General features: G+C 38.4%; 1 protein-coding gene across 1 annotated transcript in view; it reads left to right on the top strand.

The window, feature by feature from the left end:
• Positions 1–22,328, top strand: part of btv (beethoven) — a 594,436-nt gene that overhangs the window by 323,912 nt on the left and 248,196 nt on the right. The window contains exons 36-40 of the mRNA XM_068226811.1: positions 2,300–2,407; positions 2,486–2,642; positions 5,694–5,901; positions 6,252–6,358; positions 9,782–9,960. Of these exons, the coding sequence (XP_068082912.1) occupies positions 2,300–2,407; positions 2,486–2,642; positions 5,694–5,901; positions 6,252–6,358; positions 9,782–9,960 (759 nt within the window). The remainder of the gene's footprint in view (positions 1–2,299; positions 2,408–2,485; positions 2,643–5,693; positions 5,902–6,251; positions 6,359–9,781; positions 9,961–22,328) is intronic.

The raw sequence follows: 22,328 nt of genomic DNA on the forward strand, positions 1-22,328 counted from the left end.
CAAACCTGGGACGCGCCACGTGGGAGTATCATCTTCCCCTGCTACGCCAGCGTATTAGGTTTGTGGTGGGGGAGGGTGAAAAGAAGTGAAAAAATTTAATTCTTTTTATGGAGAAACTTATATCTCCAAAACTTAAGGTTACTCATGTGAAAATTTGTATTTGTAATCTCCTTTAAAAGTAAAGAAACACACACTTTTTGAAGGTTGGGGGGGGGGGATCAACTTAACGGGCTGGGGTGAAAAAGGAATTGAATTCTTTTTTATGAGGATACTTATATCTCAAAAACTGAAGATGTTAGGAGGCATGAACATTTGTATTTGGAATCTTCTTTCAAAGTAAAGAAACACATGTCCTTTTGTCTTCGGAAAATCCACTTAAGGGAGGAGGGGGTGAATGTATTGAAAAATTAGTTGAATCCTTTGTATGAGTATACTCATATCTCAAAAACTAAAGATGTTAAAGACGTGAAAATTGGTATTTGGAATCTCCTTTAAAAATTAAGAAACATGTATTTTTGTTTTTGGAAAATACACTTAGATGGGGGTGAGGGTGGGAGGAGGACTGATCAAGGGGTTGAATTCTTTTTATGGGGATACTTATGTATATCTCAAAAACTGAAGATATTACAGATGTGGGAATAGGTATTTGGAATCTCCTTTAAAAATAAAGAAACATGTATTTATTTTTTCGACTTGAGAGAAGACTGTTTCTCACATGTACAGTTCTATATCTCATGGTCGTCTTAGCCCCAAAAGGTAATACCACAAACATGGTTTACAGATAATTTCTGGGGTAAATCCAACTTAATTTTTTGAGTGAGTTTTTATACTTTAGGAATTTTCAGATAATGTCTTAGTACAGTGCCGAGGAACAATTACTTTGATCAAATTACGAAATGCGCGCGAGCGAAGCTGTGGGTAATTGCTAGTAATAATAATAATAATAATAATAATAATAATAATAATAATAATAATAATAATAATAATAATAATAATATTTTTGGATTTACATTCCACTAACTACTTTTACGATTTTAGGAGATGCCAAGGTGCCAAAATTATGCTCTGCATAAGTTCTTTTATTTGTAAATAAATCTACCAATACTGGGCTGTCATATTTGTGCACTTCATATACCTCTGGACTTGGCTGAAATCAAACCCACCAATGTCCTCAGAAAGTCTAGCGCTCTACTTTTATGCTAGTCAACCCAGATTGTTTTACAATTACCTGTAACTACTACACTGCTTTCATAGTGTAAGTTGATGAGGGCCAATAAATGCAATGGCCTCGCACTTGATTTCTCAAGAGGGCATAGTAGCTGAGTGACGTTTTCGCTGGCTTCTCACCAATTTGGCCATATTTCAAATTCCACCCATTGCATGTGGAATTTTTTAATGAAAAGCCATATTCCTATGGTTTGGATTCCATGTGATATTGAAGGCCACATAGCTGCGATCACTATATCAGCACCCACAGAAAACTGCAAACTTGGTTTTACTTGACTTCTCCTTTTACTCATATGCCTCTTCAGTGATATCTGAGCTTTTTAAGACAGCTGATGGAGGAAATGTTGATGATCTGACCAGTCTTCAGGGTGAGGACTCAAGATATATTATGTCCTGATAGCTCAATTTGCAGAGCAGTTTGGTGACAAGGAAGATGTTTCTTGTTCAATTCCAGGTTGTTCTGTATCATTTTGGCAGTTACATTGCTGAGTTGAAACACCTGATCCTATGAGATCCCTAAAGTTAAGTAACATTGGGCATAGTGAAGCATGATGTGAAGCAAAACCGTATCTTGTAAAAGCAAAGCTACTCCGTACAGGCCATGAAGGTCTTTTGGGAGAGTAGAAAGGAAAGACTTCCACTAAAGCTCAATAGAGAATGGTTAGATATTTACCTGGCTGCCTTTTACCCCAAGAATTATCCTGGTATTCACTTTTGAAGCAGAGTGAGTGAACCTCAGGGCCATATGCCTCTCCAGAAGTAGAAATCTCATTTATATATATATTCTTTTACTTTTTTTTAGGGAATCAAATCCATTTCCTTCTAGGAAAACCAAACATGCCTTTAATGTGTTGCCTAAGCACATATTATAGGTGTACAAAATAGATCTGGATGATTTGGATTTTAAATTTCTTGAATGAAATCGGACTTAATGCTCTGTGCTTTTTGAAATTACTGATGAATTATGAATAATATTGTTAATTTTAAAAATATATTCATTATTAAATGCGATGAATGTTCAATGTATACTTATATCACATTTTTCTTAATTGTTGTAAATGTTTCCATTTAGATAAGGAAATGTGTGGAGCTATATGAGCAGCTGCAGCAGAGGATGGGAGTGGTTATTGTGGGGCCGTCTGGATCTGGAAAGACAACTTTGTGCCTATTACTTAAGACTGTAAGTTATATTATTAATTGTATATTTGTGATATTTCCTAAAAAACTACTTTGTGCTTACTATTGATGTTCTCTTCAGGCACTTGCGAAGCTTGGTCAAGCAGTGAAGCAGCACACCATTAACCCAAAGGCAATCCCCCGTACTCAGCTACTGGGCCAGATTGATTTGGACACTCGTCAGTGGACTGATGGGGTGCTGACCCTCAGTGCTCAGCAAGTTCACTCAGAACCACCAGGTCTCGATCAGTTATTTTCTGTGGCATGCTTCCTTTTTATTGAATACTGATACGCATACTACTTTAATATTAATAATATTAAGCAACACTCACTGGCATATTCTGAGAGAAGCATAGGCATCGAGGCATGACTTTGGTGTGTTACATTAGTTTCAATCTTTGCAGGCTAGGATGAGCATTGTAGCTTCTTGTTTTTATTGCAATGACCTGTATCATATTTTTTCCTTTGCTGTACAAGGAGTCCCTTCCTTTCAAATTCTTGCCAGCTCTCTTCCTGTTTTGATTGTTGACAAGTAGCAAAGACTAGTATCTGGAGAGGGCCTATCTACAAATTATACCACATATACGTGCGCTTTGGCGTCCATGGGTTCCATGCGAAGATATGTCTGACGAATGGATTTCACACCCCAAATGATGACTGTGTTTGCCTACTTTGTGACAGGCCATGTTTTTGTTATCACTTAATGACCTGTTCCAACAGAACACAATCTCTCAGTGCATTTGCTAAAGACTGGTGAAAGAAATGTGAATGATGTACATGATCTATCTATGGATATTACGTTAAGTATGTAATACTTGTGTAGATTTCACATCATATTCTATCATCATCATCATCATCATCATCATCTTCATTTCCCTTTATCCAGCTGTAGCCAGCTAGGGACAAATATGGTTCTTCTCCACACTTTTGGTCTTTCCACTGCTCCTCTTCCAACACTGTGTCCCAGTCCAGGTTTCTTTCTATAATACTGCATTAGATTGTGTCCTTCCATCTCAATCGTGGTCGTCCATGGCCTCTCCTTCCTTGCATTTGCATATCCATCACCTTTTTTGGCATTCTTTCATCACTCATTCGCTTCATGTGCCCAAACCATCTTACTCGGCTCTTCTCTGTTCTCTCATTAATTTTTTCTTCCCGGATTTTCTCATTCCTTATTTTGTCTCTTCTACTCTTCTGTATCATACTCCTCAAGAACTTCATTTCGGCTGCCTGTATCCGACTCTCATCCTTCTGTGTCATTGTCCAAAGCTTCTGCTCTGTAAGTTGTTATGGGTACGTAATACATTTTGTACATAGTTTCCTTTGCTTCCATTGGCACATCTTTGTCCCATAACATGTTTCTTACACTATGATAGAAACAGTTTCCAGCTTGAATCCTCTTACCAATCTCAGCACCCAGTCGAGCATTCTCCAATTAATTTATTTATTTATTTTGTCTCTTCTGTTATATTATATATGCTTAATAAATATTGAATTATTGACGAGAATAAGTGACCTGCTGTATTTGTTGGACTAGTCAATTCCATCTTGCAATCCTCTATCTGAGGCTGGTTGCTTGGCTTGTGTTGAAAATGTTTAGTTTTTAACTTTAGGTACATGTATGACATTCTGCCTTGTGGTTTATCTGTTGTATCCTTTCTATCCTTGCAATTCTGTATACATAGTTTGCATCTTCAAGAACTAGAATTTTAAAAAGTGTGTGTTAAACTGGCCATTTCTTACCATGTGTCCTCAACTTGAGGCTCTTATGGCTTCACTAATTTTTTTTTTTTTTTTTTTTTTTTTTGTTACGGGCTTTACGTCGCACCGACACAGATAGGTCTTATGGCGACAATGGGATAGGAAGGGCCTAGGAGTTGGAAGGAAGCGGCCGTGGCCTTAATTAAGGTACAGCCCCAGCATTTGCCTGGTGTGAAAATGGGAAACCACGGAAAACCATCTTCAGGGCTGCCGACAGTGGGATTCGAACCCACGATCTCCCGGATGCAAGCTCACAGCCGCACGCCTCTACGCGCACGGCCAACTCGCCCGGTCACTAATTTTTTGTCAGCTAGATGGCTTGTTTTGAATATTTTTAGTTTTTCCTGATTTGTGTGCATGTATGCTGTTGGTAGCATGGTGTCTACCAATAGAAACTTGAACATTCTGCAATACATTAACATTTCAAAGGTCTGCAGTCAGTTCATTGACAATTTTGTATCCATCCCTAGACACCATAAAGCACCACCAGTTATACATAACACTTCATGTCATGCTAACAGGTTTTGAATTGGAGGTTATGATTGCACTTAGTATGTTAGAATTTCAGAAATACACTTCTTGCAGTGCATTTTTTTTTTTTTTCTGCATCCAGATTCCATTTTTGTGTTAGCCTGCATTCTAGGTACCTGAAATGTGATGTCTTTCAATGGTGTTTCCAACCAGGGTGTTACCAGCATTGATGATTTTTTGCTTAACATAAATTTTGTTTTTTGAATGCTCATTTTAAAACCAAACTCCTTGCTTACTTTGTGCTATTCAAGAAGAATTGATGGTCTTTTAAAATTTCATCTAATATTTTGTGCCATCTACATAGCAGATGGTGTTTATGTAATTTAATCATAATATTTCAAGCTTCATAAAGTGACAACTGAAACCAAACATCACAAAAACAGAAATGCGGTGTTTCCATCTATCCAGTCTTTTGGCATTGGTACAGATTGCATCAAGATTACTGTGTTACTGTGGTGCAGTCGAGGCAGTAAAAAGTAAACTTGTGTCCTCATCCCGAGGTGGTGCAGTTCTTTTCAGGCACAGTCCCAGTGGAGGTAAGCTGCATGTACCATTTCAACCACATACCAGCCCTCCAGCCATTCTTAAATTTCTGGCAATACCAGGAATCAAAACCGGGCCCCTGAGAACGGCCACTAACAACACTAACCATTACACTGCGGAGGTGGACAGTCCAGACAGTACACCATGTAATAGACGAATGCCCCAGAAGATGATTTCTTGGTGGGCCAGGCCTTGCATAGAGCAGAAGAGGAGGTCATTGCATGGATCAAGTCCTGCGACTTAGTCGTCTGATTGTGAAACTTTTTTTTATTTGTATATATTGTGTATATTGGTAGTCTTATTTTGTAAGTGTATAATGATGCATAGAGTAGTAGTAGTAGTAGTAGTAGTATTAGTAGTAGTATATGATTTACAGTTCATTTTATTATTCCAGAATGTATAAGATTTCATTTCTCAACATCTTAATTCCATTATATAATATCTCTTTGTAACAGAGGTACACTCTTGGATACTGTGTGATGGTGATGTAGACCCGGAATGGATCGAGTCTTTGAATTCTGTGCTTGACGATAATAGACTACTTACTCTACCGTCGGGGTGGCGAATTCAGTTTGGTCCAAATGTGAACTTCTTGTTTGAGACGCATGATTTGAGCTATGCATCGCCAGCAACTGTATCACGAATGGGAATGATTTTCCTCAGGTATACCTTTTTTTACTGAGTGTAGAGAAATGTTCTAAATGTCTTGTTTGCTGATGGTCCTTTAGACCCCTGCATCACCAAAGAGCTGAAATCTTAGTTCTGTAATATCTTGAAGTTAGAGTTCTGTAATTACTAAACTAAATATTGACTTAAAAAATAATTTCTTAATATCAGAGGGTTCTAAATGCAACAACGCTTACAGGTATGAGCTGCATGGCTTGCGATATGTTCTGATGCTTAAAAGCATCACCATTAGTGAATGTTTTAATGTCTTACGTTAGATTTGTAATTCAGTAATTTTTTATTCTTGTATATAACGTTTTGTTAATTTATTTTTATATCATTTTTAGTGATGAAGATATTGACCTTAAGGATCTTGTATCAGCATGGATTAAGAACCAACCAGAAAATAATGTTAATTTTGTAACTCAGCTGATAGAAGACCATTTCTACAGAGGTAAGTAATAAACCTATCAATTGAAGGGTCACAGTTCTTCATTCAGCTCCCACTGTGGATCAGTCATAATTTGGTCTCTGGAATCAAAGATCCCAGGTTCTAACCTGGCAGAGGTAGTGAGATTTTTGAAGGGCAGAAGAATGTCCATTCAGTAACTACGTCATGTAATGTTAGTATTTCATAGATCTTTAGGACATACACAGTGTTATCTCATCAAAATGGATTAAAACACAGCACTAGGTCGCTCAACAGAAATCCATTTTCTCTGCAACCTGGTAGAGTAAAACAGTACATAAAAAATCAACTTGTAAAGAGCCAAAATGACATTAAAACTAAACTGGCTGCACACAGGGCTGAAGCATCTTCATCATCATCATCATCATCATTATTATTATTTTGTTATTGGCTTTACATCGCACTGACACAGATAGGTCTTTTGGCGATGATGGGACAGGAAAGGGCTAGGACTGGGAAGGAAGCGGCTGTAGTCTTAATTAAGATACAGCCCCAGCATTTGCCTGGTGTGAAAATGGGAAACCACGGAAAACCATCTTCAGGACTGCCGACAGTGGGGTTCGAACCCACTATCTCCTGAATACTGGATACTGGCCGCACTTAAGTGACTGCAGCTATTGAGCTCGGTATTATTATTATTATTATTATTATTATTATTATTATTATTATTATTATTATTATTATTATTATTATTATTATTATTATTATTATTATTATTATTATTATTATAGAATGTATGAAATTTCATTTCCCAAGATTTTAAATTTCATTATGCTATGCGACTCATTCACCTATGATATAGATGTTGATTCCCATAGGGAATCTGAAATATTTGTCCTGAATGAGTAAATTTATAATACCAATATAAATGGTCCGTTATTGGACATTATAAATTTTCCAGCTAACTCATTCTTGGTTGCCAGCGTTCCGCCCTCGTGTGCTAGGGTGGGCTCATCAGTTGGTACCTAGCACACATACCAATACGCTGGCTAGTGCATACCGTGGAGGCCACTGCGTAGGCTAACTGGAGCCACCGGCAGTGCCAATGCACTAAGAGACTTTGTCTCATCAGCAAAAATTGATGCCTGCTTGGCCATTAGATGATATAGATGTTGATTCCCATAGGGAATCTGAAATATTTGTCCTGGTATGTGTGCTAGGTACCAACTGATGAGCCCACCCTAGCACACGAGGGCGAAACGCTGGCAACCAAGAATGAGTTAGCTGGAAAATTTATAATGTCCAATAACGGACCATTTATATTGGTATTACATTCACCTACCCAACTCGCTTGGTTCATAAACATCTCAGCCCAAGCTCTTTTTCTGCCCATATAACATAAATATTCCTTCTGGGCTCGCTGAAGATGTTTGTACGTAGAAAATAGGTGAAACAAGTACAATATTTGAGTTAAAACACGTGTCTGTTGATGCAGTACGTGGTGGGGTGGCAGTGTCGCATACACAGACCATCTCAAGCCGGCATATAGAGATGACAAAGCCCAAGTCTACGCTTGTGGCATGGTTTAACGAGAACAAAGGACTGTGAAATGTTGCAGTTGTTATCGAGAAAGTACTCCAGGATGCTAAGTAATTCTCTGTGGATGGCTGCCCCAGGTCAAGCTTTCTTTTACGGAGGGAGAGTGCTATGTTTCCTCTTCCTTTTTGTGGATATGTAGACTTTCTCTATCGATCATTTCCTTTCCTTTTGTGCAACTTAAAGTCATAAATTTTAGCACTTTGAGAAACAGTCGTAACAGGAAGCTATAAAACATGACTCTCTGATGAGAGTATTTCTTTGCTTTTGAACAGCAGTTACGACGACTTGAGTGATAGTGATCTTACTGTAATTCCGATGCTAGTTTGTTGGTTAATGATTATGCTATGTTGAAAATGAATGTGAAATGTGGAGACGATAGCAAGGTGCGTGATGTTGAGCAGCATAATTGCGGGTCAGGTGCCTGTTTATTCCAGTGGGAAAGTATGTCTACTTAAGTGGTTCAAAAGAAGGTAATTTGTGATGTAGAGTAGAAAGAGTGTGTTATATTGTAGCGAAGATTTTGTGTGCATATGAGGAAAATTTTTCAAGTTACAATGGTTTTATTATCGCACATTTTAAGCTCCTAACTCGCGTGGATTAGTAGCCTCCTACTGCACCAGCTGGTGGCGCACGCTGTGACTGCTTGCATGCTGAAGGGTTAATTTCGATGGCAAGACTTTTATTTTTGCATTTTGAGGGTGCTGTTATCTCTGTTGGTAATGATACACTTTACAATGCTGTAAGTTGTAAAATTGAGACAATGTGGAACTACTCTTTTCCGGATCCTGATGGTAATTTGTAAATGGAGTTCGTTATCGTGAGTGATAATATTCTATACTTCGTTGCATATGGGACTGCAGTATATTATATTTTATCTGTATCTTATATTTTTTATTGAAACTGTAGTTCTAGCTTCCACCCATCACTTGCATCACAGATATATCACAGTGGACTTGATCATTTTCATAAATGTCTGAACAAATTTAGTAGGTTTGAAAACATTCATCATTTAAACATCTGAAAATTAGCTGTAAAGAAACAAAGGCTAACACAGGAGCATCATCGCCCAAGCCTACTGATAACATGTTTCCAGTATCGCCTAAACAAGTATCTTAAATATCAGCACTTTTGCTCACTCTTCCTCTACTATATATTAAGAGGAAATGGACTTTATTTAGACGGAATTATATTCAGTTGACAGATTGCAAGCAGGAGCGAATCTCTGAACTGTTATGCCTTCTTTGGTCTTATGAGGATACATAGAGTAAACTGGATTTTTTATCGAAAGCGACTTTCAACCTATTAGGTCGTGTTACAGGTTGTGGGTTCGGATCCCACTGGTCTCTGGTTGGCCATTTTTGTTCTGTACTTAACATCTCTTCAACACGTACTAAATGTACGAGAGGTTGTGGGTTCGGACCCCACTGGTGTCTGGTTGGCCATTTTTGTTCTGTACTTAACATCTCTTCAACACATACTAAATGTACGTAACACGACCTAATAGGTTGAAAGTCGCTTTTGATTACAATGTGGTCGTGAAAATTCAATATTCATTGACTTGGCCCTCAATGGGCAACTTAAACGCACTCTACAGTATGATGGTAGTAGTACCAGACCTGTAGCTTAGATCCTTTCCAACAGAACAAAGATGGCCTAGGCCACCATAGGTCAATTGGTAGAGCAACCGACGCGAAGTCTGGAGGTTGTGGGTTCGGATCCCACTGATGTCTGGTTGGCCATTTTTGTTCTGAACTTAACATCTTTTCAACACGTACTAAATATGCGTAACACGACCTGATAGGTTGAAAGTCGCTTTCGATTACGATGTGGTCGTGAAAATTCAATATTCATGGATTTTTTATGTTACAGCTGTGCAGTGGGTTATCAGTCAAGGAGAACTGGTGATACCTACATCATTAGTTGGTGTGGTACAGAATGGCCTTTCACAGCTTTACAATGTTACCAGCAGGTCACATTTCACTGTTGCTCTTATACGAGGTTTGGGTGGTAACTTAACTCCAGCCAGTAGAGAAGCTTTCATTAAGCAGGTAGGTTAATGGTAGCTTATTTATTTCATGAAATAAATTCTGTTATGTCCCAAGTAATAAGAACGTTGTTGTTCATCCACAATGCCATTATATAGGTATTATTACATACACAGTGACTTTAGACTTTGAAACATGTGGTATTCTCTCAAATTCAAATAATATTAATTTGTCTGTTGTTTTGTGAGAAACTTTGAACGTTATTCTCCAGCTTTATTGTCAGTTTATTTTTAAGGGAACAATAGCTTGTATTCTCCTACACAGTGACTTTAAACTTTGAAATATGTGGTATTCTCGCAAATTCAAATAATATTTTGTCTGTTGCTTTGTGAGAAACTTTGAACATTATTCTCCAGCTTTATTGACAGTTTATTTTTAAGGCAACAATAGCTTGTATTCTTTTTGCATGCTGCTGTAACAGTCCTCGTAAAGCTTTTTCCAGAGATATTCTAAATTCCATTGTACTCCAATTCTCTGCTTTTGTACTGAAATAAATCACTGGTTTTGGAGTGGTGGTTCTTGTAGCTCAATTATAAATTTGTGATTCATCTATTTTACTCAAGGTGATACTATCCACTGTATAATTCCATCATGGTATCTGTCTCTGAACTTTAACCATTTTGCAGTGCTAAGTAAAAAGGCATTAACTTCAGAAATTAAAAAGTATGGAGGTTTTCTTGGTATTGTTGGAATTGTCTTGGTCATCATCATCATCATCATCATCATCATCATCATCATCATCATCATCATCATCATCATCATCATCATCAATTTTCCGCTCCAGCAAGCCAGGTGTGGGTGTTTACGAGCCTCTTCTGGTTTGTCCTATCCATCCACAGCTGATGTTCTACCTTTTGCTGCCAATTTACATCACGTTTGGCAAGGTCTTTGAAAATTTGTTTTTCCCAAATATCACAAGGCCTCCCTCTGGGCCTCTTACCAACAACATTCCTTTCATAGTATGCTCTTAGGGTCCTAATTGAAGCCATCCTTCTCATATGTATATACAATCATAATCTGCTTAATTCTAAGGTTTCCAACAGGCTCCTGTCCAATCCAAGTTGTTGCCGAATACTTTCATTCCTTATTTTGTCTCTCCTCGTCTTTTGGAGACATGACCGAAGGAACTTCATTTCAGTGGCCTTTAGGTGACTTTGTACAGGTCTAGTCAACATTGCTGCTTCCAGTCCGTGTGTTAGAATTGGTACAAGATATGTTTTGTAACTTATTCGATGATAAATAAATAAATATAAATAATAATATATAAATAAAATTACTCAAAAACTTAATAAAATTAATAAGCATAATTAACCGAAATGTCCGTAGTATGGGCGCCAGAGTTCACCAGAATGGATCCCTCGAATTTAGATAAGAGCATGATAGACTTTATATCCCAGGGCGTGTACATAATGCTGCGTACTGGTACATCTGCTGCAGGCCTTACCTAACCTCCTGAAAACGACTAATTAGGTAGGAACTGCACCTAGGTTTATCAATAACACTGATTCTAAAATAGCTAACTATATTCTGAACAAATTCCGTGCATGAGCACCTCATCAACATACAACATTAGACATATAATACACACATAAAATATTGCTGGAAGACTCCATATTTACAACAACAACAATAATAATGAAACTCGTGGGAAAACGAAAGCGAGAACTAAGCTACCATTTGTAGATGGTCCGATGAACAATGTACATGTTTGAAGATGAATACCCTTCACTGTCTCTATATCAATTCGACTTACCGATTCTCATAATCGGCAGTTATCACTTCACACAGATACTGTACCTTGTACTACTGTGTTCACATATTTTAACACTTGTAAAGATATATACACACGTCTGTCGATCCTCAACATATAAATTTATGGAAAGTCTGAGATAGCTTTCACCAACATATAATACTAGGCCGCCACAAGTGCTACAATACTTAATGCGCAAGCACTCTCCACAAACATAACACGACTACGCTCCACGAACGTTTGAAGTCCAGTCCATTGCTGCCGTGTCACTCCAGTACCGTGTATCAGCACCACTTCCTTCCCGTACAGTGCGTCAGTTGTAGTTGTAGTTATCTTCCTTCTCGTTCCTATACAATCACCTCTACAATCACCCTTACAATGTCTCTTACCATGTCTCATACAATCATCCTCACAATGTCCTAATACAATCCTCTGGTTGCCGCCGTATGACCAACCTTTATAGACATCAACATCCCCCTCCTCTCAGATGAGACGTCTGGATTGGTGCATGCCAGCCAATCATGAGTGATCTCAAATCAAGACCAAGCCCTGAACTACTTCTTCCTCCCAAGACAATAACAAACTCTGGGGAGTTTTCATGAATCACCAAACTTTCCTGGTACAACAACAAGCTTATCTCATCAGGCTGGGATATATACACGAGTAATGGAATTTCCTGACACAAGTACATCACAACAGACACTGGGGTAGCCAGATGACTCATTCAAATTACCAGAGTTATTACAGCAATGTTTTCCCACTGGTGCAAAACAAATTACTCATACCTACATATGTGGATATCTTCCAGCTTACCAATAATAATGTCAAAATATACAAATGAAATACTAATAATAATAATATTAATAATAATAAATCGAATACTGACAATAATATCTATAACTTCTACATATAATTCGGGGGTGTGATATATGTACTATCACATAACGCCCCCTTGGTGAATCGATGATATCACATATTATGATTCACCATAAAACAGAACTTCATACATAACCTTATAATGGCATAACTGAACACATAATTTACTGTAATAATGATATATACATTGCGTCTACTGCATTGTATTCGCACACACGAAATACAATTTGTCCAAACAATAATAATAATAATAATATGGTTATATACACACAACTCTGATTGTTTCATATAGCATTGAACACAATCCCTTCTTGCTACTGTACACATACATTAATATTGATAATATATACATCCAAGGTGCAGATCCTATCTCTTATATCTGCGAAGGCTATAGATATTAAATGTCCCTAGGACCTTATTTTCAGCGGTTAGGAGCCTATAAGCACACTTGCCTATTCTACTGTCCACAGTATACGGACCCTGATACAATTGAAAAAACTATACATAAACTTAACATTGGCATCGATAAGCGAGGAATGCGTACCGTAATAAAACTAACTACTTCTAGAATACACTCTATCTCACACACAAAGATTCATCCCATCGAGTCACACAAGAATCATACAAGCTTTCATTCAGAACATTCATAACAAAGAAATCCCTATTTCTGAAATGCGCGGGAATCTCACTACGTTTACTCTTCCACAAAACCATAATTAATGCAAGCAAACAGATCACATACTTTTTCATACATTCCACATCGATATCACTCAGCACGTCGTTCAAATCATTCACACAACTCTCAGTCTTAAATGAAACATTACGCACACGCTTGGATAGACTTTCTTTCATCTCACGCACACTTCCATTTTCACACACGCTCACTCTATTACTGAAATTCTTACCATAATACACTTCAAAATTGCTGTCATTACTACTTAATGACCCAACAATTAATCCATCTTCACCACATTCAATATCAGCTCCTACTTGCACCACTTTCATGCCAACAACACTGCTACTTTCGACTCTCTTATCAGAAGTTTCATTAATCTCAAAGTCACCATTTTCACACATAATGGACCTAACTTTACTCTCCTCACTTACACTTAAATCAACAAAAACATCCTCATGATGTATACTCCGTGAACACACTTCACTTACTAAACAACCTTCATCAACTTCACAAAAAACTTCACTTTCAATTTCAGAAACTTCCACAAGATTATCGATCGCAACACCGCTATTACCATCACCACTAGTACAAAGTAAGTCATCCGACACATCATTCTTACTTTCATCACGCCCCCTATTCTCAAAATCTCCCTGAACACAAAACACATGGTCATACAATAATTCCTCTTTCACGTCTACCTCGTAACTTACCTGTTTCATCGCGTGAATAGGAATTTCGGTATCGGACTGCCTATCTGACCCAACTAAGAAGTCCGATTCCGGTTTAAATTACTTGACGTAGCTTGTTCACTATTATCATGTCTCGGCACTTGATCTGGCGGTCTTTGATCCGTACGCCCCCTACTTTCTGATTCCCCTTGATTAGGTGTTCTGCCAAAATATTCCTGGTGATTAACTCCTTGATTAGACTGTCTGTTTCCCCTTCCGGAATTACCACCCTGATTCCCTTGCCTAGAATGACTGAAATTCTGATTATTCCTATCTCCCCCTAGCTGATTACCTTGTCTCCCATTATCCCCGTAATTCCTACCTTCACTTTGCCTAGTCCTCCCCTGCCCTTCCAAAGCATCAAACCTCTCTAACAGCTGCTCTAATTCCTTGATCGTAACAATATTCTGCATACATGCAGCTAATCCGACCTTCTCAGGAAAATGCCTCAACATCTGGCGTACTGTATCTCTCTCCGATGCTAGACCTTCAATATTCTGGCTGATCAGAACATGCGCTAAGAAATACTCCGTCATAGATACACCTTCCTGAGGTTTATACTTGCCAAATAGCACGCGATCTCTTTCCCTTCCCTGAATAGCTTCACTCCAAAATTTAGAACTAAATTTCTCCCTAAATTCCTCCAAACTCGAAATACCCTGTCTATAAACTTGAAACCAGGATCTCGCTTCTCCAACAAATGCAATATCCAACATCTCATCAACCATACTCCACTCGATCAAACCATCGTCAAGATTCTTAGAAAACCGTTTCTCCACCGTTTTCAAGAATTCCATCGGATTAAACTGCCGACCATTAAACTTGGGTAATTCAGAGTCCTTCGTACAAGATACGTACCTATTACATATATTGCTACCTACTTGGATTTGACTGATCTCCTGCCTTAACTTTACATGACATGCTTTAATTCCTTCTTCAACTACCATTCTGGCATTTCCTTCTACTGACTTGAGGTCTTTCTCCAATTTCTCAGTCTTTTCATCTATTCGCTTCGCTAAAACATTCTGATTGGATTTAATTCTATCTATTTCTTCGACTTTATCTTCCACTATTTTTATTCTCTTATCACATTCCTTGCTGTTTTCAACAAATTCTTTCCTAACTACATTAAATCGGCATTCAATTTTCTCAGTCAATTCCAAGCATTGAGCTTCTACCTTATTATTGACTTCCTGAATTTCCCTGCTTTGATGGTCAAACTTCTGGTTCAATTCATCTATTCTACCATTCACAGCACTACTTAAACTATCAATTTTACTAGACAATTCAACACTCACTAAATTTAACTCCTTACTTTGATTCTCAATCTTACTGGACAATTCCGTACTAACTGAATTTAATTCACTATTAATACTGTATATTTCATTACTTAAAAAACTCAATTCACTCTTCAACTCTTTACTCTGACTATCAATCTTGCTAGACAATTCAACATTATTATTATCAATTTTACTGGACAATTCACCCTTCAACTCTTCATTTTGGATAAGAATCAACTGTAGCATACTACGAATGGAGGCCTCCTCTAAATCCCCTACATTCTGAGTTTGAGACGGATTGCTCGGTTCCTCACCCATCGTTGCCAATAGATCCTTCCTACTATCAGCCATTTTGCCACTCTCACTTAAATTAGATAAACTCAATGTGGTGGAATTCTTTTGCCTTCTCTTCTCCTGATTCTTAGTACCAGCAACTTTAACAACCTCTCTACTTCTCAATTTTATAATACTCGACTCGCTATAACATTTCTTCATACTCCAACATACATATCACGTACATATAAAACACTTCACTGACATAGTTTGTAGAATTCCATCCACACCTGACAAGTGCACCTACGCTTATAAGCCTAACAGATGTACCAATCATTCAGCCACACGTTGGGAAGCCAATTGTAATAAGTTGATGACTACTGATAAATAAATATAATAAATAAATAAAATATAAATATAAATTACTCAAAAACTTAATAAAATTAATAAGCATAATTAACCGAAATGTCCGTAGTATGGGCGCCAGAGTTCACCAGAATGGATCCCTCGAATTTAGATAAGAGCATGATAGACTTTATATCCCAGGGCGTGTACATAATGCTGCGTACTGGTACATCTGCTGCAGGCCTTACCTAACCTCCTGAAAACGACTAATTAGGTAGGAACTGCACCTAGGTTTATCAATAACACTGATTCTAAAATAGCTAACTATATTCTGAACAAATTCCGTGCATGAGCACCTCATCAACATACAACATTAGACATATAATACACACATAAAATATTGCTGGAAGACTCCATATTTACAACAACAACAATAATAATGAAACTCGTGGGAAAACGAAAGCGAGAACTAAGCTACCATTTGTAGATGGTCCGATGAACAATGTACATGTTTGAAGATGAATACCCTTCACTGTCTCTATATCAATTCGACTTACCGATTCTCATAATCGGCAGTTATCACTTCACACAGATACTGTACCTTGTACTACTGTGTTCACATATTTTAACACTTGTAAAGATATATACACACGTCTGTCGATCCTCAACATATAAATTTATGGAAAGTCTGAGATAGCTTTCACCAACATATAATACTAGGCCGCCACAAGTGCTACAATACTTAATGCGCAAGCACTCTCCACAAACATAACACGACTACGCTCCACGAACGTTTGAAGTCCAGTCCATTGCTGCCGTGTCACTCCAGTACCGTGTATCAGCACCACTTCCTTCCCGTACAGTGCGTCAGTTGTAGTTGTAGTTATCTTCCTTCTCGTTCCTATACAATCACCTCTACAATCACCCTTACAATGTCTCTTACCATGTCTCATACAATCATCCTCACAATGTCCTAATACAATCCTCTGGTTGCCGCCGTATGACCAACCTTTATAGACATCAACATCCCCCTCCTCTCAGATGAGACGTCTGGATTGGTGCATGCCAGCCAATCATGAGTGATCTCAAATCAAGACCAAGCCCTGAACTACTTCTTCCTCCCAAGACAATAACAAACTCTGGGGAGTTTTCATGAATCACCAAACTTTCCTGGTACAACAACAAGCTTATCTCATCAGGCTGGGATATATACACGAGTAATGGAATTTCCTGACACAAGTACATCACAACAGACACTGGGGTAGCCAGATGACTCATTCAAATTACCAGAGTTATTACAGCAATGTTTTCCCACTGGTGCAAAACAAATTACTCATACCTACATATGTGGATATCTTCCAGCTTACCAATAATAATGTCAAAATATACAAATGAAATACTAATAATAATAATATTAATAATAATAAATCGAATACTGACAATAATATCTATAACTTCTACATATAATTCGGGGGTGTGATATATGTACTATCACAGTTTTGTACAGCGTGTGCTTGCAAGCTTGGGGCAATGAGTCGTCCCAAGGTAATTGATGAATGGATTGGTAGAATTTTGATGCAGCTTGTATTGTATTGCCTATTTCTTGGTTTATGGTATTGTCAGAAGAAATGAAGCTCCCTAAGTTTTTGAAGTTATTGATAATGTCTACTCCTTCATTTTGCACTCGCAGGTGGACTGCTTCAGTATTTCGACTCACCACTAAACCGACTGTTTTAGTGTGGCTGATGAACATCCCCATTCTTTCAAATTCTTCTTGCCAAAGATCTAGTTTAGCTTGAACTTCTGTTTCTGTCTCACCCCATAGTATAACATCATCAGCAAATACAAGTGCATTTGTTGTCTGATCTTTCATTTTCACTGCTTTTATAACCTCGTCCGTTATTGTAATGAAGAGAAGTGGTGATAGACAACCTCCTTGTTGGACTCCGCTTTTGGTTTCAAAACATTTTGACCTGCCTCTGTGAATTTGCAAATACCGTATTTCCCGGCATAATCGTCGCACTTTTTATACCAACATTTTCGAAAAAATAGTAGGGTGCGACCATTATACGAAGAAATTTTAATACCAGTATTTGTATTACTCAAAAAATTTATTTATAACTAAATTGTGTATGACACAAATTTAAGATGCACGTAATACTCGCGTTTATACATCAAAATAATTAAAATGGTCTAAAACAAAATTCATAATTATTCGCAACAATTCGGCGAACGTTTTCCCAACCTGAAAATAAAAATGAACGTATTAAGTTAATTGTCATTAATTTGAGTAGTAAAGTTAAAATATTACACTTGCAAAAAGTTATCCGCTTTGTTGTGAAATACGGACTTACCGGTACACAATTTATTCCAAATCTTCTGTGTCGCTATCGCAGGTTTTGGTATCTGATGCGCCATCCTCGCCGCTGTTAATACCAGTATCAGATTCATCTCTCTGCCACACGGCGTCATCTTCGGTTCTGTCTAGTACATTCGAAATCCCAGTCCTTTTGAAGCTCTTGGAGTGTAGTTCAGGTGGTATAAGATTCCAACTCTTCATCACCCACGAGCATAACAAGTCCAAGGGTGGACGCCTGATATTTCCAGCGGGCGTCAATTGCTGATCACCGCTCATCATCCACTCGTAAAATCAACGTAAGTGGTCTTTAAAGGGTTTATTAATACATACGTCTAGTGGCTGCAAAGCAGATGTTAGGCCACCAGGAATGACTATCTGTCGTGCCTTATTTTTACTGAGAAGTTGCTTCACTTCGTTCATGAGGTGACCTCGGAAACTATCTAAAACAAGCAGAGCTGGTTGTTTTAGTAGTGCACCGGGTCTTCTATCCCACACAGTTTTAACCCAGTCCAGCATGAGTTCTATGTCCATCCAACCCTTTGGTTGCACTCGTACATGAATTTCACGAGGAAACTGTATATTCTTAGGCATCGTTTTCCTCTTGGAAATGATGTAAGGCAGCAACTTTCTTCCGTCAGCTGTAACGGCTAGCATTACCGTGCATCGCAACTTCTCACTACCGCTGGTTTTCATTAATACACTCCGTGATCCTTTTAGCGCAATAGTGCTGTTGCGAGGCATATCAAAAAAGATTGGAGTCTGATCGGCATTACCGATTTGAGAAAGCTAGTATGAAGTTTCCTTGCGCAAACGTATGACAAATCGGTGAAAATTTACAATCTTGTCCGTGTAAACAGCAGGCTTAGTGGTGTTCTCCTTCGCACTGACAGATTGTGTCGTCGCATGAACCCCTTAATCCACCCACGACTTGCCTTAAACTGAGTTACTGGTATGTTGTATTTGCGCGCTACCTCACGTCCCTTAATTTGTAACATTTCACATGATACACTGCAGCCATTGCTACGTATTTCATTGACATACATAAACACTTCTTTGTCAATTATAGGAAACTTCCCTGTTTTAGAACCTCTAAACGTGCATCTAGAATGGTTTGTGCTTTTTAGCTTGTTTTTTAATTTCCGCCAGTCATGCTCCAACTTTTCACTCACTGAAAATTTTCTTTCTGCAGCTCTATTCCTGTGCTGTTCAGCGAAGGCAATTACGCTTAGCTTGAAGCCCGCAGAATAGTTTCTATATTTACCCATAATCGCTTATAAATGCTTCACACGTTAATGTTTTGCAATATAAGTGACTTTCCATAATTGTTCACTATTAAAACAAATTATTTCTACAAACACCCCAAACACAAATTAAAAACTTAAATTCTCATGCACACATGTCTACAGTAATCACGTCAGTCACAAACAAATAAATGCATCTGTGATCTGTCCATTCCAGAGCAGCCAATACTGTTAGGCAGCAAGGAACCATGCAGCTATTTGTTATCAGTTGAGCTCATTGGTTGTGACACACTAGTGCGCTTGCGCAAAGCTTGCAAACTGGAGCACGGACGTCTTCATACATCGCTCTAGCTAGCGCGGTGTAGATCTACTGTAGTTGACCATGTTCCGAGACGTCAGTAACAAACATTAATTTTTTCAATTTCTTTTATACATACGGTAATTAGGTTAATATTTCTTCCCAGTTATTGATGATTTTACATTACATTACTTTAAGTTTTCACCCCATGCCCGGACACTTATGACGTAGTAGTAAGATAAGAGTCTAGCAATGACAACTGAGACATCATAAATAATTCGGCTGACCGTGAGCTGAATAATTCCGTGGAAGTCTGCATTATCGTCTTGGATTTCACTTCATGTGCAATAACGCAGGAGCCGGCCCCATGGTGTAGGGGTAGTGTGCCTGCCTCTTACACGGAGGCCCTGGGTTCAGTTCACGGCCGGGTCAAGGAATTTTACCTGTATCTGAGGGCTGGTTCGAGGTTCACTCAACCTACGTGATTACAATTGAGGAGATATCTGACAGTGAGATGGCGGCCCCGGTCTAGAGAACCAAGAATAACGGCTGTGATGATTCGTCGTGTTGACCACATGACACCTCGTAATCTGCAGGCCTTTGGGCTGAGCAGCGGTCGCTTGCTAGGCCAAGGTCCTTCGCGACTGTTACGCCGGGGGGCGGGTGGTTGTAATAACGCAGAATTCTATCAGACCTCTTGTCTCTAGAAGACAAGTGTGTGTTGGTACTGGTACCGGTATTTCCTGGCGGCGTTGCCAATAAGCGATAGCTTACAGCCTTACGTATTTCAAATGAGAACTCATAATATGTAGGTGGTGAATAAATTGTACACTGTCTCGCGACCACGTTGTCAAACTGCCGATAGCCATGCGTCGTACATATTACCGGTATTATTTATTTATACGTTGTGCAACATCTCGCAAATGTGACTGTATTGCCAAATTGCCAAGGTGCTTCAAAAACCTCTTAGCAATAAGTAAACAGCCCAACAATAAAGATTTTCACGTACGTAAGACAGCTGAACATTAATTACATCGCACAACGTTTTGACTGTCACCCATTCAACTAATAAACCCGACATCCCACACTCCAGCAACTGAAACACACTGTTAAAACTTCAAAATATTAGTCAAATGGGAAGATATTAACGACATTTCAACCGCCCTCACTCAAGCCATTAGTTCAACTGTTTCAACATAGGCTCAATTTGAATCAAATATTAACTGTTGTTTACATGCACTAGACACTCCGTCTCATAGAGAGTGTCCCCCTGCGGGTGGGGGCGGTAGAATAACACCCACGGTATCCCCTGCCTGTCGTAAGAGGCGACTAAAAGGGGCCTCAGGGGCTCTGAACTTTGGAGCGTGGGTTGGCGACCACGGGGCCCTCAGCTGAGTTTTGGCATTGCTTCCACTTACTTGTGCCAGGCTCCTCACTTTCATCTATCTTATCCGACCTTTCTTGGTCAACTCTTGTTCTTTTCCGACCCCGACGCTATTAGGTTTGCGAGGGCTAGGGAGTCTTTCATTTTCACGCCCTTCGTGGCCCTTGTCTTACTTTGGCCGATATCTTCATTTTTCGAAGTGTTGGACCCCTTCCAATTTTCCCTCTGATTAGTGTTATATAGAGGATGGTTGCCTAGTTGTACTTCCTCTTAAAACAATAATCACCACCACCACCTCATAGAGAGTGTCCAACAGAGTTTGAATAGCCCATGGATACTTCAGCGAACTAACTTGTTTGGGTCGAAAATATAATCATGCAACTTAGACATCTAGGTTGAATTACGACGTAATGTAACGCTTTCACATGAGCTGGTTATAAATCACATACAAACTTTCACATCTTGATGCTAATTCCATTAGACCACATCATGAACGTAATATTAAGATCAAATTTAAGTGAAATTACCACGAATTTGGAATGCTTTTCCACATCATTTCATATGTAAAGTACATGTATAATATTTGCAATTGTATGTATTCTGTATTCATTTCCAATATGTGTATATAAATTTTAAACGGTCTTCGAACTTTAGCATCACAGAAGATTTTAGACTATCACTATTGTCATTTACTACACATATGACAGCCTTGTAAATGTGAAAATTCACAAGCATGTGCAACATATTTTTAATCAGTTTGATATTTTGTTAATGATAGGATATTGTAAAGTTTTTTAATGTATTCACTTATGCAACATGTTTTTTACAATTTTCAAACCAGATATCTGGTAAAACTGGTATTGATATGACTGATGATGCCCCACAAAAGGGGCGAAACATGTCTCAACTATTTCAGTGATGTTTAACTAACATGTTAACATCTTGTACTGTATTGAATAGGTTGAAGTTAAAACAAATTTCTCACATTTGTTATAACAGCAAAGTTCATCGGGCTAAATGCATATGTGACTGGTTTTAGATACTACAAAATCACCTGACTTGTACCCCATTGAAAATCTGTGGGACAAGTTGGAACAGCGGGTAAAACACTGACATCAGCAACCCCGCAATTTGGTGGAATTGCACCATCAAATCCTTAGT

This window comes from Anabrus simplex, chromosome 3 (assembly GCF_040414725.1).
Source record: "Anabrus simplex isolate iqAnaSimp1 chromosome 3, ASM4041472v1, whole genome shotgun sequence".
NCBI lineage: Eukaryota > Metazoa > Arthropoda > Insecta > Orthoptera > Tettigoniidae > Anabrus > Anabrus simplex.